Source organism: Pristiophorus japonicus, chromosome 3 (genome assembly GCF_044704955.1).
Source record: "Pristiophorus japonicus isolate sPriJap1 chromosome 3, sPriJap1.hap1, whole genome shotgun sequence".
NCBI classification, from domain to species: Eukaryota; Metazoa; Chordata; class Chondrichthyes; family Pristiophoridae; genus Pristiophorus; species Pristiophorus japonicus.
This window is the reverse complement of record NC_091979.1, coordinates 163687026-163707194: the sequence shown is the minus strand read 5'-3', so window position 1 is coordinate 163707194 and position 20169 is coordinate 163687026. Positions and strand designations below refer to the sequence as shown.

General features: G+C 42.8%; 2 protein-coding genes across 3 annotated transcripts in view; one reads left to right on the top strand and one right to left on the bottom strand.

The window, feature by feature from the left end:
- idh1 (isocitrate dehydrogenase (NADP(+)) 1) overlaps positions 1-7641 on the top strand; it is a 42330-nt gene extending 34689 nt beyond the window's left edge. Inside the window, exon 9 of the mRNA XM_070876032.1 lies at positions 4617-7641. Within this exon, the coding sequence (XP_070732133.1) occupies positions 4617-4710 (94 nt within the window). The 3' untranslated portion in view covers positions 4711-7641. The remainder of the gene's footprint in view (positions 1-4616) is intronic.
- Positions 7642-14357: 6716 nt separating this feature from the next.
- sgo2 (shugoshin 2) overlaps positions 14358-20169 on the bottom strand; it is a 91213-nt gene continuing 85401 nt past the window's right edge. For both annotated transcript variants that reach the window (XM_070876022.1, XM_070876023.1), the window contains exon 9: positions 14358-15280. In XM_070876022.1, coding sequence (XP_070732123.1) covers positions 15169-15280 — 112 coding nt within the window. In that variant the 3' untranslated portion in view covers positions 14358-15168. The remainder of the gene's footprint in view (positions 15281-20169) is intronic.

Below are 20169 nucleotides of genomic sequence, written 5' to 3'. Positions count from 1 at the left end.
TGATAATTGATTGGAGAAGTGTTTTAAGTTCCTGCAATCAAAGGTTAAACAAAGTGGTAAAAACAGATCAATGGGTTTATCAGAAACAAGCCATTCCATTCACTTTAGATATTCTATTTAATTCACATCCTGGGGACCTCTCTAAAGTAAAAGATTTGATTGCTGGATATTCATGTCGGAGACTGTTGTCAGATTTGTGAGGAGGGTAGGCCATGATTCTATGTTGAACCTCGGTGAATAATTCTGTGCCAATTGTAGGTCTCTTTTTGGTTGCCAGCATTCAGTTCACTATTAAAGCACTAGGGTTTTAGCCTAGTTGGAGGACTTTGGTAAGATTCCATGGGAGTGAGTACCACGTAAGAAATAAAGGACTGCAATGAGGGTCTGTCGTGTTGAAGGGTGGCACTGGAGATGTCTTAGTTGTTTGACATTAAGATTAGTAGTTACTATAAAAATTTGCATTGAGAACTGTTCTTTTATTTTACTTTTTTACTTGTTTTATTGCCTGACTTAACAGTCTGATATAGTTATTCTTCTTCCTATTGAAGGCTAGGGGATCATGTGATGTATATATTTTGTGAACCGGAGTAGTGATGAAGGTTTTCTTTGACTTCTGGGCATTGCTACACTTGTCTAGATATTGGGCAGGTAAAGGCATTCTGCTTCATGGGGTACTCGACTTCCATTTACTGGAGTGGCCAGTGACACTGAACCTGAAAACCTATCAAGGATTAAAAACTTAATACTGTGGCCTGAATTTTTTGGGGTGGTAGCAGTCATGATTGGTGGCAGGTTGGGTGGGAAAGTTGTTATTTTTGACAGTGGATCAGGCACCCATCTTCCCGCCCCCATGTGCCTTTCTCCCAAATGCGTCTTATGGTTGGCACTACCCCATAGGAACACTTGATAAAGCATCCCGACAATGACCAAACCATTCCTTTCTCACATCACCATTGCGGGGGTACCGTTGCCTCACCATTCACTTCAACTCACTTAGGCACTACCAAAGATGCATATAAATTTCTGATGGATGTTGATGACAGCAGGATGAAGTTAAGTGGGCTTTGTACAAATGTTTCGTGATCTAATGAGATCATTGAAATATTTGCGGCACTACACCCAGGTCCTCCTGATGACATCCCCGCTGGTGAATTCCCCTGCAGTCTGCAACCAGGCTCTTTTGGGCTCCTGGTGAGGTCTTTTCCGCCCATTGAAAGGGGAAAGGACCTCTCCGCCTGCTTGCACTCCCTCCATGGAGGAGTCATTGGGGAATCTGGGTGCAGCCCTCTGCCTGTGTGCAGTTATTGTCAGTGTTTGCAGCACTCCAATGCTGTAGTGTACTGACAGCACTATATTAGATTAAACTTCAAATCTAACATGGTCATGGTCCTTTTCAATATCCTGGCTGAAAACACATGAATGACTTCACCAGACCCACTCCATCTAATTAGAAACATAGAAAATAGGTGCCGGAGTAGGCCATTTGGCCCTTCGAACCTGCACCGCCATTCAATAAGATCATGGCTGATCATTCCCTCAGTACCCCTTTCCTGCTTTCTCTCCATACCCCTTGATCCCTTTAGCCGTAAGGGCCATATCTTAACTCCCTCTTGAATATATCCAATGAACTGGCATCAACAACTATGTGGCAGGGAATTCCATAGGTTAACAACTCTGAGTGAAGAAGTTTCTCCTCCCTCTCAGTCCTAAATGGCCGACTCCTTATCCTAAGACTGTGTCCCCTGGTTCTGGACTTCCCAAACACCGGGAACATTCTTCCCGCATCGAACCTGTCCAGTCCAGTCACAATCTTATAGGTTTCTATGAGACCCTCTCTCATCCTTCTAAACTCCAGTGAATAAAGGCCCAGTTGATACAGTCTCTCCTCATATGACCGTCCAGCCATCCCTGGAATCAGTTTGGTGAACCTTCGCTGCACTCGCTCAATAGCAAGAATGTCCTTCCTCAGATTAGGAGACCAAAACTGAACACTATATTCCAGGTGAGGCCTCACTAAGGCCCTGTACAACTGCAGTAAGACCTCCCTGCTCCTATACTCAAATCCCCTAGCTATGAAGGCTAACATACCATTTGCCGCCTTCACCGCCTGCTGTACCTGCATGCCCACTTTCAGTGACTGATGAACCATGACACTGATCTCGTTGCACCTTCCCTCTTCCTAATCTGCCGCCATTCAGATATTCTGCCTTTGTGTTTTTGCCCCCAAAATGGATAACCTCACATTTATCCACATTATACTGCATCTGCCATGCATTTGCCCACTCACCTAACCTGTCCAAGTCACCCTGCAGCCTTTTAGCGTCTTCCTCACAGCTCACACCGTCACCCAGTTCAGTGTCATCCGCAAACTTGGAAATATTACACTCAATTCCTTCATCTAAATCGTTAATAAATATTGTAAAGAGCTGGGGTCCCAGCACTTTACCCTACGGCGCTGCCATTCTGAAAAGGACCCGTTTATCCCGACTCTCTGCTTCCTGTCTGCCAACCAGTTCTCTATCCACATCAGTACATTACCCCCAATACCATGCGCTTTGATTTTGCACACCAATCTCTTGTCCGGGACCTTGTCAAAAGCCTTTTGAAAGTCCAAATACACCACATCCACTGGTTTTTGCTTGTCCATTCTGCTAGTTACATCCTCACAAAATTCCAGAAGATTCGTCGAGCATGATTTCCCTTTCATAAATCCATGCTGACTTGGTCTGATCATGTCACCTCTTTCCAAATGCGCTGCTATGACATCCTTAATAATTGATTCCATCATTTTACCCACTACCGATGTCAGGCTGACCGGCCTATACTTCCCTGTTTTCTCTCCCTCCTTTTTTTTAAAAAGTGGGGTTACATTGGCTACCCTCCACTCCATAGGAACTGATCCAGAGTCTATGGAATGTTGGAAAATGACTATCAATGCATCCGCTATATCCAAGGCCACCTCCTTGAGTACTCTGGAGTGCAGACCATCTGGTCCTAGGGATTTATCGGCCTTCAATCCCATCAATTTCCCCAACACAATTTCCCGACTAATAAGGATTTCCCTCAGTTCCTCCTTCTTACTCGACCCTCTGACCCCTTTTATATCCGGAAGGTTGTTTGTGTCCTTCGTGAATACCGAACCAAAGTACTTGTTCAATTGGTCAGCCATTTCTTTGTTCCCCGTTATGACGTCCCCTGATTCTGACTGCAGGGGACTTACGTTTGTCTTTACTAACCTTTTTCTCTTTACATATGCATAGAAGCTTTTGCGGTCCGTCTTAATGTTCCCTGCAAGCTTCCTCTCGTACTCTATTTTCCCTGCCCTAATCAAACCCTTTGTCCTTCTCTGAGTTCTAAATTTCTCCCAGTCCCCAGGTACGCTGCTATTTCTGGCCAATTTGTATGCCACTTCCTTGGCTTTAATACTATCCCTGATTTCCCTCGATAGCCGCGGTTGAGCCACCTTCCCTTTTTTTATTTTTACGCCAGACAGGGATGTACAATTGTTGTAGTTCATCCATGCGGTCTCTAAATGTCTGCCATTGCCCATCCACTGTCAACCCCTTAAGTATCATTCGCCAATCTATCCTAGCCAATTCACGCCTCATACCTTCAAAGTTACCCTTCTTTAAGTTCTGGACCATGGTCTCTGAATTAACTGTTTCATTCTCCATCCTAATGTAGAATTCCACCATATTATGGTCACTTCCCCAAGGGGCCTCGCACAATGAGATTGCTAATTAATCCCCTCTCATTGCACAAGACCCAGTCTAAGATGGCCTCCCTCCTAGTTGGTTCCTTGACATATTGGTCCAGAAAACCATCCCTTATGCACTCCAGGAAATCCTCCTCCACCGTATTGCTTCCAGTTTGGTTAGCCCAATCTATGTGCATATTAAAGTCACCCATGATAACTGCCGCACCTTTATTGCATGCACCCCTAATTTCCTGTTTGATGCCCTCCCCAACATCACTATTATTATTTGGAGGTCTGTACACAACTCCCACTAAAGTTTTTTGCCCTTTGGTGTTCTGCAGCTCCACCCATACCGATTCCACATCATCCAGACTAATGTCCCTCCTTACTATTGCATTAATTTCCTCTTTAACCAGCAACGCCACCCTGCCTCCTTTTCCTCCATGCCTATCCTTCCTAATTAGGTCAGGTAGCTCAAGGACCCATTAAGATAAGATCATTGTCAACAACGAGATGGAGCCAGCAACGGGGTTGCAACCTCCCCCATGGACACCACCCGCACTGGACCTGCTGAGGTAGGCAATATTCCAGTCTATGTAAACATAAGCTGGAAGAAGCACAAGAAGCAAAACTATCCTGATGCCAACTTAATTCAGAAATAATTATTCTCCCCAGATCTAAAAATATAGCTCTCTGTATATTGCCAAAATTCTTCTTCACTGGTTTAAAATGCACACATGAACATTTTGTATAATCACTAAAATAGCAATAATTGTATTGTAATAAAATGTGAATTGGGAAAAGACCCAGCTTTTATAAAGAGGTCAAACTGGCTTCTTTATAAATACTTATTTTTGTGAGCATTTCTTATTACTAGTTTAATTTTTGATTTGAAATTCACTTATTTTATTTTTTGAAGAGTGCAACGCTCTGACTACTTGAACACCTTTGAATTCATGGACAAGCTTGCAGAAAATCTCAAACTGAAGCAGATGTCATCACATAAACTTTAAAACTGGCTAAGTATGCAACGTAGATGGTACACTACATTGTTAAACATTGTCTTAATATAACGAATAGTAGAATTTTTTTTTTTAAAGCTGTTGAGGTGGAGTCAAATCTAGTTTTATATTGATGGAGCCATAATCTGAATATTAAAGTTGCAATGAGGGGAGTCACTAGCAGGTAATAAAACTTGAAATACGCATTATTGCATACTAGTATTGAGCTGTTAGATAATTTGCTGCTGGTTTTGATAATAACTTTTTACAGATTGTGTAAGATTATTTTGTATCTATTGCTAAATAATCAAGTGTATGGCACTTTCATTACTTTTGATGTGAACACAGCCAGTCAGTAGGCACCATTAAATAATAATTGTTAATGCCTACACACACAAACTTGTAAAAATCTGAACTCTTCAGGTATTGATGAATGTAATGTCATTTTTCAGTCCATGTTCACTGTACTGCAGTTTAAGACTCTGAGGGAATACTCTTTGTTCAAAGCACTCCCCCATTTTATTAGCCTTGGGAGAATTTTGATTGACTATATTTAAATTTAAAAAAAAAATTCTTACCAGCCATTGGAGGATAAGCAACTCCAGTGATATTAGATGGGGTGTAGCTCTAAAAGAACCAGTGAAGACTGAAGGCTATCTGGACCCGGCAGATCTTGGAAAAAAATGTCTGGAGTAAAAATAAAACTGGGAAGGTGGCTCAACCGTGGCTAACAAGGGAAATTAAGGATAGTGTTAAGTCCAAGGAAGAGGCATATAAATTGGCCAGAAAAAGCAGCAGACCTGAGGACTGGGAAAAATTTAGAATTCAGCAGAGGAGGACAAAGGGTTTAATTAGAAAGAGGAAAATAGATTGAGAGAAAGCTTGCTAGGAACCTAAAAACTGACTGCAAAAGCTTCTATAGATATGTGAAGAGAAAAAGATTAGTGAAGACAAATGTAGGTAGGTCCCTTGCAGTCAGAATCAGGTGAATTTATAATGGGGTTAAATACTGGATGCATTGGTGGTCATTTTCCAACAGTTTATCGACTCTGGATCAGTTCCTATGGACTGTAGGGTAGCTAATGTAACCACCACTTTTTTTTAAAAAAAAGGAGGGAGAGAGAAAACGGGTAATTATAGACCGGTTAGCCTGACATCAGTAGTGGGGAAAATGTTGGAGTCCATTATTAAAGATGAAATAACAGCGCATTTGGAAAGCAGTGACAGGATCGGTCCAAGTCAGCATGGATTTATGAAAGGGAAATCATGCTTGACAAATCTTCTGGAATTTTTTGAGGATGTAACTAGTAGAGTGGACGAGGGCAATCCAGTGGATGTGGTGTATTTGGACTTTCAAAAGGCTGTTGACCAGGTCCCACACAAGAGATTGGTGTGCAAAATGAAAGCACATGGTATTGGGGGTAATGTACTGACGTGGATAGAGAACTGGTTGGCAGACAGGAAGCAGAGCGTCGGGATAAACGGGTCCTCTTCAGAATGGCAGCAGTGACTAGTGGGGTGCTGCAGGGCTCAGTGCTGAGACCCCAGCTATTTACAATATACATCAATGATTTAGATGAAGGAATTGAGTGTAATATCTCCAAGTTTGCAGATGACACTAAGCTGGATGCCAGTGTGAGCTGTGAGGAGAATGCTAAGAGGCTGAAGGGTGACTTGGACAGGTTAGGTGAGTGGGCAAATGCATGGCAGATGCAGTATAATGTGGATAAATGTGAGGTTATCCATTTTGGTGGTAAAAACACGACGGCAGAATATTATCTGAATGGTGGCAGATTAGGAAAAGGGGAGGTGCAACGAGACCTGGGTGTCATGGTACATCAGTCATTGAAAGTTGGCATGCAGGTACAGCGCGCGGTGAAGAAGGCAAATCGTATGTTGGCCTTCATAGCTAGGGTATTTGACTAGAGGAGCAAGGTGGTCTTACTGCAGTTGTACAGGGCCTTGGTGAGTCCTCACCTGGAATATTGTGTTCAGTTTTGGTCTCCTAATCTGGGGAAGGACATTCTTGCTATTGAGGGAGTGCAGCAAAGGTTCACCAGACTGATTCCTGGGATGGCAGGACTGACATATGAGGAGACACTGGATCGTCTGGGCCTGTATTCACTGGAGTTTAGGAGAGGGGATCTCATAGAAATAAAATTCTGACGGGATTGGACAGGTTAGATGCAGGAAGAATGTTTCCAATGTTGGGGAAGTCCAGAACCAGGGGACACAGTCTAAGGATATGGGGTAGGCCATTTAGGACTGAGATGAGGAGAAACTTCTTCACTGAGTTGTTGACCTGTGAAATTCTCTACCGCAGAGTTGTTGATGCCAGTTCATTGGATATATTCAAGAAGGAATTGGATATGGCCCTTACGGCTAAAGGGATCAAGGGGTATGGAGAGAAAGCAGGAAAGGGGTACTGAGGTGAATGATCAGCCATGATCTTATTGAATGGTGGTGTAGGCTTGAATGGCCTACTCCTGCACCTATTTTCTATGTTTCTAACGCTACTGGCATATAAAACTGCTAATTTCCTGGCCAGTAGCTTGGACTCCTGGGGTCAGAAAGTTTTCAAATCTACAGATGCCACTTTTTGACACTGGGGTACTCCTTTTGCTGTCACCAAAGTGGCCTAAAAAAGGTGTCTATAATTTTTGCCTGGAATTTCTGCAGAGATTCTCTCTCTCCTGCCATAATATTGATGGGAACCCCATGGAAATTCTAGCCCCAAAACTTTAATTCAATTTAAATTCTTGATGTGAATGTTTTTTATAAAATGAGGGAGTATTTTGAACAAAGGATTACATTTTGTTCTTGGCTTTGCTTTCACTTTGACTTCGGGTCTATTTTCATATTTGTAAAATAATTGTCATGAAACTGCTAAATATAATTTACTAATTTTTCACTGGAACATTACTCATAAAATTTATTTCAACATTTGCCTCCTCCAGAGTAAATTTGTTTTGCTTCTGACAAAATAAAACTACCATTTCAAGACCCCACATGGATGAACCCAGTCAAACAGGGGAGAACCAATGACTAAGGGGTTTAATCACTTCAATCGTAACAATGATCCATGATTTTTTCCCCTTTACTGTGCTGCACTGATTAACAGCTTCGCTCCAGGCAGCTTGTTAGTTCAATATATTTTATTTATTTATGCACACATACATATTTATATAAACTGATACACTTAATTGGAGATTAACAAGGGATTATGGGCAAGAAGCCAGTCAGGAAGGAAATAAAAATATTGTGCATCTTGGAGCTGTTCGGGCATAAAACAATTCCTTTTTCTTTTAAACTGTTATGAACCTGGCACAATCCCTGATGGTTCAATCCTGGCTTCAGTTCTTGACCTGGTCAAAGAAAATCTTTGTATTTAGTCTGCCAGTTTCTGTTTCAGGGCAGGTGGCAATGTAGCTTCTTTCCAGAGGTTGAAAGGTAGAAAATGCCCACTTTTCTCAGTCAATAGTGATGCTGGAGAGAGGAATTAAAAAAAAAAAAAAAAAAAAAATTTTTATCCTTAACCAGAGGTTGGTTAGAATGTGGAACTCACTACCATGACTGAAGGCGAATAGCATAGATGTATTTTAGGGGACACAAGATTAGTACATGAGGGAGAAAGAAATAGAAGGATATGCTGATCGGGAGAGATGAAATCAGGTGGGAGGAGGCTCGTGTGGAGTATTAAGTGGCACAGACTAGTTGAGCTGAATGGCTTGTTTCTGTGCAGTAAATTCTATATAACTATGCCTATAGAATATAAATTTTAATCAAATTAAACGATGTTTCAGTAGTGCCAAAAGTTGGATTGTTTATTTAAAATCTGAAGATTTTAAATAAACAGTATAAAATGTTAGAAAAACAAAACTACTTCCCAGGTCAACCAACCAAGATTAGAACAGCATTACTTTAGGTCATCTGCACAATTGCAACACAAAAAGCAGCAGCACAGTGGATAATTAAATTTGAAAACAAATTGGTTCCCACCAAATTTGATTATGCCAATTAAATTTAATTTATTGATTAATTGTGCCAATGCATCAGATAGTCCATACCCATCTTGGGCATACAAGTCCCACTGGTAGCCACATTTGTTAATATGACCTTTAACTCACTCACAGAAATTTCTCCTGTCACTGTTCTGAATGCTAATTATTCAGATATTGTTCAGAATTACATTGCTCTAGTGTGCAAATTGTCTTTGCATCTCTATCATTTGATCTAAGAATAGTAATGTGGCTTTAGAGGCAGGATGTCCAAAATTACAAGATTATGTGCACATAAGCAATGAGTTGTAAAATGACTCCCAATTCCTACCATTATCTAGTTTAAAGACGTGGATATTATCAGTCTGTCAATGTTGCATGTACCTGATGTAACTAATTAAAAATAGACAATGCCCCTTTAAGCTATCACATCGGGGAAGTCACCCAGTTGATTCTTTTCTTCCCGTTAGTTACTTACTATTGGTTCATTTTGATTCTTCCTGCTCATACTCCTGAATGTTGAGCAATGATTTGAGTTTGTGGTCGCTGAGGCATGAGTCCGGGGAGCGTCGGCCGCGAGAATTCGTGGTCGCTGAGGCGTGAGTCCGGGGAGCGTCCGAGGCCTATAAAGGCCGCGAGAGTTCGTGGTCGCTGAGGCGTGAGTCCGGGGAGCGTCAGAGGCCTATAACGGCCGCGAGAGGCAGCGGGAGTGCGTGGTCGCTGAGGCGTGAGTCCGGGGAGCATCCGAGGCCTATAAAGGCAGCGGGAGTTCGTGGTCGCTGAGACGTGAGTCCGGGGAGCGTCCGAGGCCTATAAAGGCCTACTGGTGCAGCTGCAGCAAGGAGACAAAAAAGTAGAAAGAAAACTAAAGGTGACGTCACAGCCAAGGGGGTAAGTGATTGGTAAGTAGTTTTTCTTTATCAGTAAGTAACATTTAGCATTGTTGTTGCCCAATTAAGTTTATCTAAGGGTTAAGTCATGGCAGGAGAGCTTGGACACGTGTTATGCTCCTCCTGTACTATGTGGGAAGTCCGGGATGCTTCCGGTGTCCCTGACGACTGTGTGCAGGAAGTGTATCCGTCTCCAGCTCCTGAGGGACCGCATTGCGGCACTGGAGCTGCGGGTGGATTCACTCTGGAGCATTCACGATGCTGAGAATGACATGAATAGCACATTTAGCGAGTTGGTCTCACCGCAGGTAAAGGGTACACAGCCAGATAGTAAATGGGTGACCAACAGGAAGAGCAGTGCAAGGAAGGTAGTGCAGGGGTCCCCTGCGGTCATCCCCCTGCAAAACAGATACATTGCTTTGGGTACTGTTGAGGGGGATGACTCATCAGGGGAGGGCAGCAGCAGCCAAGTTCATGGCACCGTGGGTGGCTCTGCTGCACAGGAGGGCAGGAAAAAGAGTGGAAGAGCTAAAGTGATAGGGGATTCAATTGTAAGGGGAATAGATAGGCGTTTCTGCGGCCGCAACAGACTCCAGGATGGTATGTTGCCTCCCTGGTGCAAGGGTCAAGGATGTCTCGGAGCGGGTGCAGGACATTCTGAAAAGGGAGGGTGAACAGCCAGTTGTCATGGTGCAGATAGGTACCAACGATATAGATAAAAAATAGGATGAGGTCCTATGAGACGAATTTAGGGAGCAAGGAGCTAAATTTAAAAAGTAGGACCTCAAAAGTAGTAATCTCAGGATTGCTACCAGTGCCACGTGCTAGTCAGAGGAGGAATCGCAGGATAGCTCAGATGAATATGTGGCTTCAGGAGTGGTGCAGAAAGGAGGGATTCAAATTCCTGGGGCATTGGAACCGGTTCTGGGGGAGGTGGGACCAGTACAAACTGGACGGTCTGCACCTGGGCAGGACCGGAACCAATGTCCTAGGGGGAGTGTTTGCTAGTGCTGTGGGGAAGGAGTTAAACTAATATGGCAGGGGGACGGGAACCTATGCAGGGAGGCAGAGGGAAATAAAAGGGAGACAGAGGCAAAAGATAGAAAAGGAGAATAGTAAAAATGGAGGGCAGAGAAACCAAAGGCAAAAAACAAAAAGGGCCACATTACAGCAAAATTCTAAAGGGGCAAAGTGTTAAAGACAAGCCTGAAGGCTCTGTGCCTCAATGCGAGGAGTATTTGGAATAAGGTGGACAAATTAACTGCGCAAATAGCAGTTAATGGATACGATGTAATTGGCATCAGAGACATGGCTCCAGGGTGACCAAGGCTGGGAATTCAACATCCAGGGGTATTCAACATTTAGGAAGGATAGACAGAGAGGAAAAGGAGGCAGGGTGGCTTTGCTGGTTAAAGAGGAAATTAATGCAATAGTAAGGAAAGACATTGGCTTGGATGATGTGGAATTGGTATGGGTGGAGCTGTGGAATACCAAAGGGCAGAAAACGCTGGTGGGAGTTGTGTACAGGTCACCAAACAGTAATAGTGAGGTTGGGGACAGCATCAAACAAGAAATAAGGGATGTGTGCAATAAAGGTATAGCAGTTATCATGGGCGACTTTAATTTACATATAGATTGGGCTAACCAAACTGGTAGCAGTGCAGTAGAGGAGGATTTCCTGGAGTGTATTCGGAATGGTTTTCTTGACCAATATGTCGAGGAACCAACTTGAGAGCTGGCCATCCTAGACTGGGTGATGTGTAATGAGAAGGGACTAATTAGCAATCTTGTGCGAGGCCCCTTGGGGAAGAGTGACTATAATATGGTAGAATTCTTTATTAAGATGGAGAGTGACAGTTAATTCAGAAACTAGGGTCCGAAACTTAAGGAAAGCTAACTTCAACAGCATGAGGCGTGAATTGGCTAGAATAGACCGGCAAATGATACTTAAAGGGTTGACGGTGGATAGGCAATGACAAACATTTATCGATCACATGGATGAACTTCAATAGTTGTTCATCCCTGTCTGGAGTAAAAATAAAACGGGGAAGGTGGCTCAACCATGGCTAAATTAAGGATAGTGTTAGATCCAAGGAAGAGGCATATAAATTGGCCAGAAAAAGCAGCAAACCTGAAGACTGGGAGAAATTTACAATTCAGCAGAGGAGGACAGAGTTTAATTAGGAGGGGGAAAATAGAGTACAAGAGGAAGCTTGCCGGGAACATAAAAACTGACTGCAAAAGCTTCTATAGATATGTGAAGAGAAAAAAATTAGCGAAGACAAACTTGGGTCCCTTGCAGTTGGACTCGTGAATTTATAATGGGGAACAAAAATGGCAGACCAATTGAAGAAATACTTTGGTTCTGTCTTCACGAAGGAAGACACAAATGACCACCTGGATGTACTATGGGATTGAGGGTCTAGTGAGAAGGAGGAACTGAAGGATATCCTTATTAGGCGGGAAACTGATTGAAGGCCGACAAATCCCTGGGGCCTGATTGTCTGCATCCCAGAGTACTTAAGGAGGTGGCTCGAGAAATAGTGGATGCATTGGTGATCGTTTTCCAACAGTCTATCGACTCTGGATCAGTTCCTATGGACTGGAGGGTAGCACCACCTTTTAAAAGAGGGAGAGAGAAAACCGGTAATTATAGACCGGTTAACCTGACATCAGTAGTGGGGAAAATGTTGGAATCAATTAAGGATGAAATAGCAGTACATTTGGAAAGCCGTGATAGGATCGGTCCAAGTCAGCATGGATTTGTGAAAGGGAAATCATGCTTGACAAATCTTCTGGAATTTTTTGAGGATATAACCAGTAGAGTGGACAAGGGAGAACCAGTGGACGTGGTGTATTTGGATTTTCAAAAGGCCTTTGACAAGGTCCCACATAAGAGATTGGTGTGCAAAATCAAAGCACATGGTATTGGGGGTAATGTACTGGCGTGGATAGAGAATTGGTTGGTAGACAGGAAGCAGAGCGTCGGGATAAACGGGTCCTTTTCGGAATGGGAGGCAGTGACTAGTGGCGTGTCGCAGGGCTCAGTGCTGGGACCCCAGCTCTTTACAATATACATCAATGATTTGGATGCAGGAATTGAGTGTAATATCTCCAAGTTTGCAGATGACACTAAACTGGGTGGCGGTGTGAGCTGTGAGGAGGACGCTAAGAGGCTGCAGGGTGATTTGGACAGGTTATGTGAGTGGGCAAATGCATGGCAGATGCAGTATAATGTGGATAAATGTGAGGTTATCCACTTTGGGGGCAAAAAACACAATGGCAGAATATTATCTGAACGGTGGCAGATTAGGAAAGGGGGCGGTGCAACAAGACCTGGGTGTCATGGTTCATCAGTCATTGAAAGTTGGCATGCAGGTGCAGCAGGCGGTGAAGGTGGAAAATGGCATGTTGGCCTTCATAGCTAGGGGATGAGTATAGGAGCAGGGAGGTCTTACTGCAGAGGCCTCACCTGGAATATTGTGTTCAGCTTTGGTCTCCTAATCTGAGGAAGGACGTTCTTGCTATTGAGGGAGTGCAGCGAAGGTTCACCAGACTGATTCCAGGGATGGCTGGACTGTCATGAGGAGAGACTGGATCAACTGGGCCTTTATACACTGGAGTTTAGGAGGAGGAGAGGGGATCTCATAGAAACGTATAAGATTCTGACTGGACGGGACAGGTTAGATGCAGGAAGAATGTTCCCGATGTTGAAGTCCAGAACCAGGGGACACAGTCTTTAGATAAGAGGTAGGTTATTTAGGACTGAGATAAGGAGAAATTTCTTCACTGAGTTGTTAACCTGTGGAATTCCCTGCCGCAGAGAGTCATTGATGCCAGTTCATTGGATATATTCAAGAGGGAGTTAGATATGGCCCTTACGGCTAAAGGGTTCAAGGGGTATGGAGAGAAAGCGGGAAAGGGGTTCTGTGGTGAATGATCAGTCATGATCATATTGAATGGTGGTGCAGGCTCGAAGGGCCGAATGGCCTACTCCTGCACCTATTTTCTATGTTTGTTTGAGAGGGGGTATGTCCACTGCCAAATAACCAGATCCAAATTGTAGTGTTTTGTAATGGTGGATTATTTCTCATTACCTTGCAGAAGCTTGCTATGGCAATTGGATTTGTCCAAGGACTTACAAAATGACAGTTACGTGGCAACAAAAAATGTAGCCATCCCTTTTGAAATTCTCTGCTTGGAGATGGTAATTGCTTACAGGCCTAGTATATATCCAAGGCTTTTATATTTTTTTAATTTTATGTTTAAATGTTAATGGGAAGTCCAATGTGAAATTGGCAGTACTTGCGTTTTAATACTTATAACTCTGGAATTCATATTCAAGCACGACTGAGCAATGTTAAATTACTACACTAACATTTAACAATTGCAGTATTCCACTGGGTAGTATATTGTTTCTCCAAAAATTACTGCTTTCTGAAAAAAGTCATGTTAAAATCAAATACATCTTTCAGTAAGATTTCAATGGAATTGTCTTTTAATGCCTTCAAGTTTTTACTTAAAGTCTCAACCCCTCAGTTGGGTTTGGTCCTATTTTTGCTGAGAGCTGTGACACTGCTGAAGGAAGTGTGGGTGTCTTGAGTATCTGCAGATTACTCAATTTCTCAGGATGTACCAGTACCATTTAGTCAACCAAACTGAGGATATTTTTCTTTAGCTTTTAGATTGTGCTCAATTTTCAAAATCTGAAGAAAAGCTAGGACAAATTTCAGAAGCTTTATTTCAGCCAAGTTTATTTAAAATATGTTCTTTACAATAGGTTTGTGAGCAAGAAAGAATTGACAAACTTGATTACACAGCGGTTGAGTATTCTATAAATTTATAGCATATTAAACAGCATCCTAATTTTAGGTAATTTAAGAGTTGAAGTTGGAAGCAAACAGCTTGTAATTTAATATTTACATTGTGTCAAATTTCCTCAGTCAATGACATTCTTTTTAAACCACAACTTCATTCGTTGAGTTTTAAAAGCAATCAATTGTTTTTTTAGAAAGCCTAGAAATTGGTTTGCGTCGCTGATCTGTGCCCCGATAGAAGGCCTCATGTACACTAGCCAGTGAGCTGTTGGGCATCCCCAGGCAGCTCACTGGCAAAGATTTTATATCACCAGCGGAAGGCTTCAGGTAGTTAACTGGGAGACGAGTGGGTGGGAAGCAGCAAGCGGGAGACAGCGAGTGACCTGTGGTTTCAATATGGAGCTTGGAGCATTCTTGCACTTCCCAGCTCATCATTCAGGTAAGTTGTTTTATTTTTTTAATTACCTTTTGGTAATGCTGCAGCAGTCCTTATAAGGCTGGTGAGAACAAGTGAAACCATGGACTGAAGTAGCCATTTTTCAGCTATTTAAATGTGCATAAATTAAAACAAACTCTCCTGAGCCAAGTTACATAATCAACACTGCAATAACTAGCAATACATTGAGGTACACTTTATTTGGGTAGCCTCGACAAAATTTCAGAAATAATAAATACAGTAAAGTACTTGATCTCTGAAATTTTAGTTGGAAATTGAGGTCATTACAAAATTGAAAATCAATTAAGTTGTCGTTTCTTCCCCCATGCTTATTTGTGTACTTTTGGTACACTGCACCTTTTCTCTCTCTTCTTTCCCGATTTAAACACTGGAGAATGCAGAAACTTTGAGTCTGTGAAATCATCCCCTCGACGCAGTTTGCTGCAAAAGGAAAAGCAAGTTTTGCACATTACTACATTACTGCCATGTTATTGTAGCACTAAATAGGATAAATCAGCATATAAACAAGAGTTCTGTAGGACAGTTTTTAAAAAAAAAAATTACAAATGATCACATCCATTGAGCAAACCTATGACATCAAAATACACCGTAATTGAAAGTTTCAGTGCTGCAGCACACCAGGACAGAGGAAATTAATAGAGAATGATGTAATTGCACTGACTGAAGACAACCATTTATGCCTAAAGGGTCAAGTGAGACAACAAAAACGGTTTGTTTGTAAAACTAAACTGTACATAGGTACCTAACCCAAAAAGATTTTGCAGTCAGAGGATTATAGTAAACTGTCCTGTCGTCGTCCTTGCATCCCTCATATTTGTTGCTGGACCAATGTAATCGTTTAGTCTTTGCCAACCTTTCTCCCTTAACTGGTACCACCAAAAAAAAAAACAAACAGATTGACTAATCAGTCATCTCATTGCTGTATATAGGATTTTGTACACACATGGCTGCTCTATTTGCCTATATAATTCAATGCCTTAAAGTAATTTGTTTGTAAAGTTATTTAATGTGACTTACATTGATGCCCTGCAGTGAACTGAATTTAAATTACTCAACAAATTCCTCCACTATTTCACTATACACCATGTTTGCAGCCACCTTGGCCTACTGTACCCTCCGGTTCTCCAACTCTAGCTTTTTGTATACTCACTTTGCCCCAGCACTAGTGACAGAGCCATCTCGATCCCATTTTCCAAAATTACCTCTTCTAAACTGATCCACTTTGCAAAACCATCTCAAAATTCATCTTTTCAAATCAATAAAAAAAAACATGCATTTATGTAACATTTCATGACCTCAGATCACCACAAAACACTTTACAGCCAATTAAGAACATTTGCTGTGTAGTCGTTGTAATGTAGGAAACATCTTGTGCATAGTTAAAGTCCCACAAACAGCAAAGTTATAATGACCAGAACACTTTTTAAAAATGTAGTTTTGTTCGAGGAATAAATGTTGTCTGGGACACTGAACTTCCTGTTCCTCTTCAAATAGTGTCATGGGATCTTTTTCATGCACCCAAGGTGGAAGACAGGGCCTCACATTGGGCCCAAGTTTCCACACGATAAAAAACGGGCGCCCCTCCAAGCTGGGCGCCCGTTTTTCGCGCCTAAAACGGCGCCGGAAAAAAAACTCTATTCTGGAGAGCCCTGCAGCTCCTTGTCTGTTTGGTGCGGCGCCCAGGGGGGCAGAGCCTACACTCGCGCCGATTTTGTAAGTGGGAGGGGGCGGGTACTATTTAAATTTTTTTTTTTTCTGCCGGCAACGCTGCGCAACAACGCGCAGTGTGAAGGAAACATTGGCACTCGGCCATTTTTGTAGTTCTTTGTAGCTGTTTAGTTTTTGAACATTTTTTAATAAAAGCACATTCACATCAGCACTGAGAAGGCTGCAGGATGCCTCAAAGTTGAGGTAGCCGTTTCCTGACGACCTCCCCCTTTTGCCGTCGGGAAATGGTGACTCCTCAATTTCTGAGGCTTCCTGCAGCCTTCTGTCTCCTTCCCTCCCTCCCGCCGTCTGGAACTGCTTCTCTCCCCTCCCCCCCCCCCCCCCCCCCCCCCAGGCTGCGTTCGGTCGGGTCCCTCCCTCCCGCTCGCCGTCTGGAACGGCCCCCCCCCCCCCGGTCGTTTGGATCCCTCCCCGCCGTCTGGAACGGCTTCCCTGCGTTCAGTAGGTCCCCTCCCGTCTGGAACGGCTTCCTCCCCCCCCCCCCCCCCCCGCAGCGTTCGGTCGCTCGCCCGCCCGCCGTCTGGAACGGCTTCCTTCCCCCACCACCTCATTCTGGACGCCTAATTTGTAACCTGCGCCTGATTTTTTAATGTGTAGAACAGGTTTTTTCAGTTCTACAAAAATCTTCACTTGCTCCATTCTAAGTTAGTTTGGAGTACGCTTTCACTGTGGAAACTTTCAAATCAGGCGTCAGTGGCCGGACACACCCCCTTTTGAAGAAAAAATTCTGTTCCAAAGTAGAACTGCAGAAAAAAATGTGGAGAATTGCGATTTCTAAGATAGTCCGTTCTCCACCAGTTGCTCCTAAAAATCAGGCGCAAATCATGTGGAAACTTCGGCCCTTTATCTTGTAAATTCATGATTGCTTATAGGAACCACCTTACAACTAACTGGCTGCACTGGTCTTAATTGATAAACATATTTTCTATGATCACTGAGCCCAGCACAGCAAATCTAGAGATGAACCAACCCTATTTGCTTTCTCAATTCCATCTCCCTCTTCCCTCTAAAACATTCAATATTCACACACATTTATACTGTATGCCTGAGTGGTCTTCCACAACAACTTATTTCACAAGTTTTTAGACTGTTACAGCAAAAGAAAAGGTCATTTGGCTCAAATCAGAGTCAATCTCCATACAATATAGTATAATTCCACCCCCCTGGTCATTCCCCAAATTACAACAATCTTTCAAACAACTATCCAACTTTACTTTTTAAAAGTTGGTTAAAAATGTTTCTGAACTTCCTAATTTGTGGACATTGAACTGTAGCCGCTTAGTTATATTAAAGATCGAAAAGCTTCTGATCTGAATGCATTCATATTTACCCTACCTCCTGTTTTGATTGCACTTGTGAAAATAGAGATTTCAGTCTAATTTAAATAAGTTTCCTCACCCCTCCCCCCCACCTTCATTTCATTCTTATCTCAATGGTCCCATCACCTACACCACACATATTCCATGTCAACATGGAATGCTTACATAAAATTTTTGCTTTTTCTCTCAACAGTTGGTATTTACAGACTATACTAAAAATGCTAGATGTAATTTGATAGCTTATAAGGTGGTATATTTTGGTTTTTTAAAAAGATAATAAGTATACTTTGAATGGAGGAAGGTGGTGTGAAGGTATGTTGGCCTTCATAGTGAGGATTTGAGTATAGGAGCAGGGAGGTCTTACTGCAGTTGTACAGGGCCTTGGTGAGGCCACACCTTGAATATTGTGTACAGTTTTGGTCTCCTAATCTGAGGAAGGACATTCTTGCTATTGAGGGAGTGCAGCGAAGGTTCACCAGACTGATGCCCGGGATGACAGGACTGACAAGATTGGATCATCGAGGCTGATATTCACTGGAATTTAGATGAGAGGGGATCTCATAGAAACACAAAATTCTGACTGGATTGGACAAGTTAGATGCTGGAAGAATGTTCCCGATTTTGGGGAAGTCCAGAACCAGGGGTCAGTCTAAGGATAAGGGGTAAGCCATTAAGGACCGAGATGAGGAGAAACTTCTTCCCTCAGAATTGTGAACCTGTGGAATTCTCTACCGCAGAGTTGTTGTTGATGCCAGTTTGTGAGATATATTCAAAAGGGAGTTAGATGTGGCCCTTACGGTTAAAGGGGTATGGAGAGAAAGCAGGAATGGGGTACTGAAGTTGCATGATCAGCCATGATATTGAATGGTGGTGCAGGCTCGAAGGGCCAAATGGCCGATTCCTGCACCTATTTTCTATGTAACTGTGATAGAAGTATGGAAAATAGATTCAGGATTAGGCCATTCTGTCCTTCGAGCCTGCACCAGGCCATTCAATATGATCATGGTTGATCATGCATTTCAGTACCCATTCCTGCTTTCTCTCCATACCCCCGATCCCATTCAATGACTGATGTACCATGACACCTAGGCATCGTTGCACCTTGCTTTTTCCTAATCTGCTGCCATTCAGATAATCTGCCTTCATGCTTTTGCCACCAAAGTGGATAACCTCACATTTATGCACATTATACTACATCTGCCATGCATTTGCCCATTCACCTAACCTGTCAAGTCACCCTGCAGCCTCTTAGCATCCTCCTCACAGCTCTCCCCACCACCCAGCTTAGTGACATCTGCAAACTTGGAGTTATTACACTCAATTCCTTCATCTTGATCATTGATTTATATTGTAGATAGCTGGGGTCCCAGCACTGAGCCCTGTGGCACCTCACTAGTCACTGCCTGCCATTCTGAAAAAGACCTGTTTATCCTGACTCTCTGCTTCCTATCTGCCAACCAGTTCTCTATCCACATCAATACATTACCCCCAATACCATGTGCTTTAATTTTGCACACCAATCTCTTGTGGGGGACTTTGTCAAAAGCCTTTTGAAAGTCCAAATACACCACATCCACTGATTCTCCCTTGTCCACTCTATTACTTACATCCTCAAATTCTAGAAGATTTGTCAAGCATGATTTCCCCTTCATAAATCCACGCTGACTTGGACCGATCCTGTCACTGCTTTCCAAATGCGCTGTTATTTCATCTTTAATAATTGATTCCAACATTTTCCCCACTACTGATGTCAGGCTAACCGGTCTATAATTACCTGCTTTCTCTCTCCCTCCCTTTTTAAAAAGTGGTGTTACATTAGCTACCCTGCAGTCCATAGGAACTGATCCAGAGTTGATAGACTGTTGGAAAATGATCACCAATGCATCCACTATTTCTAGGGCCACTTCCTTAAGTACTCTGGGATGCAGACTATCAGGCCCTGGGGATTTATCAGCCTTCAATCCCATCAATTTCCCCAACACAATTTCCTGACTAAAGGATCTCCTTTAGTTCCTCCTCCTCACTTGACCCTCGGTCCCCTAGTATTTCTGGAAGGTTATTTGTGTCTTCCTTAGTGAAGACAGAACCAAAGTATTTGTTCAATTGGTCTGCCATTTCTTTGTTCCCCATTATAAATTCACCTGATTCTGACTGCAAGGGACCTACGTTTGTCTTCACTAATCTTTTTCTCTTCACATATCTATGGAAGCTTTTGCAGTCAGTTTATATGTTCCCAGCAAGCTTCCTCTCATCCTCTATTTC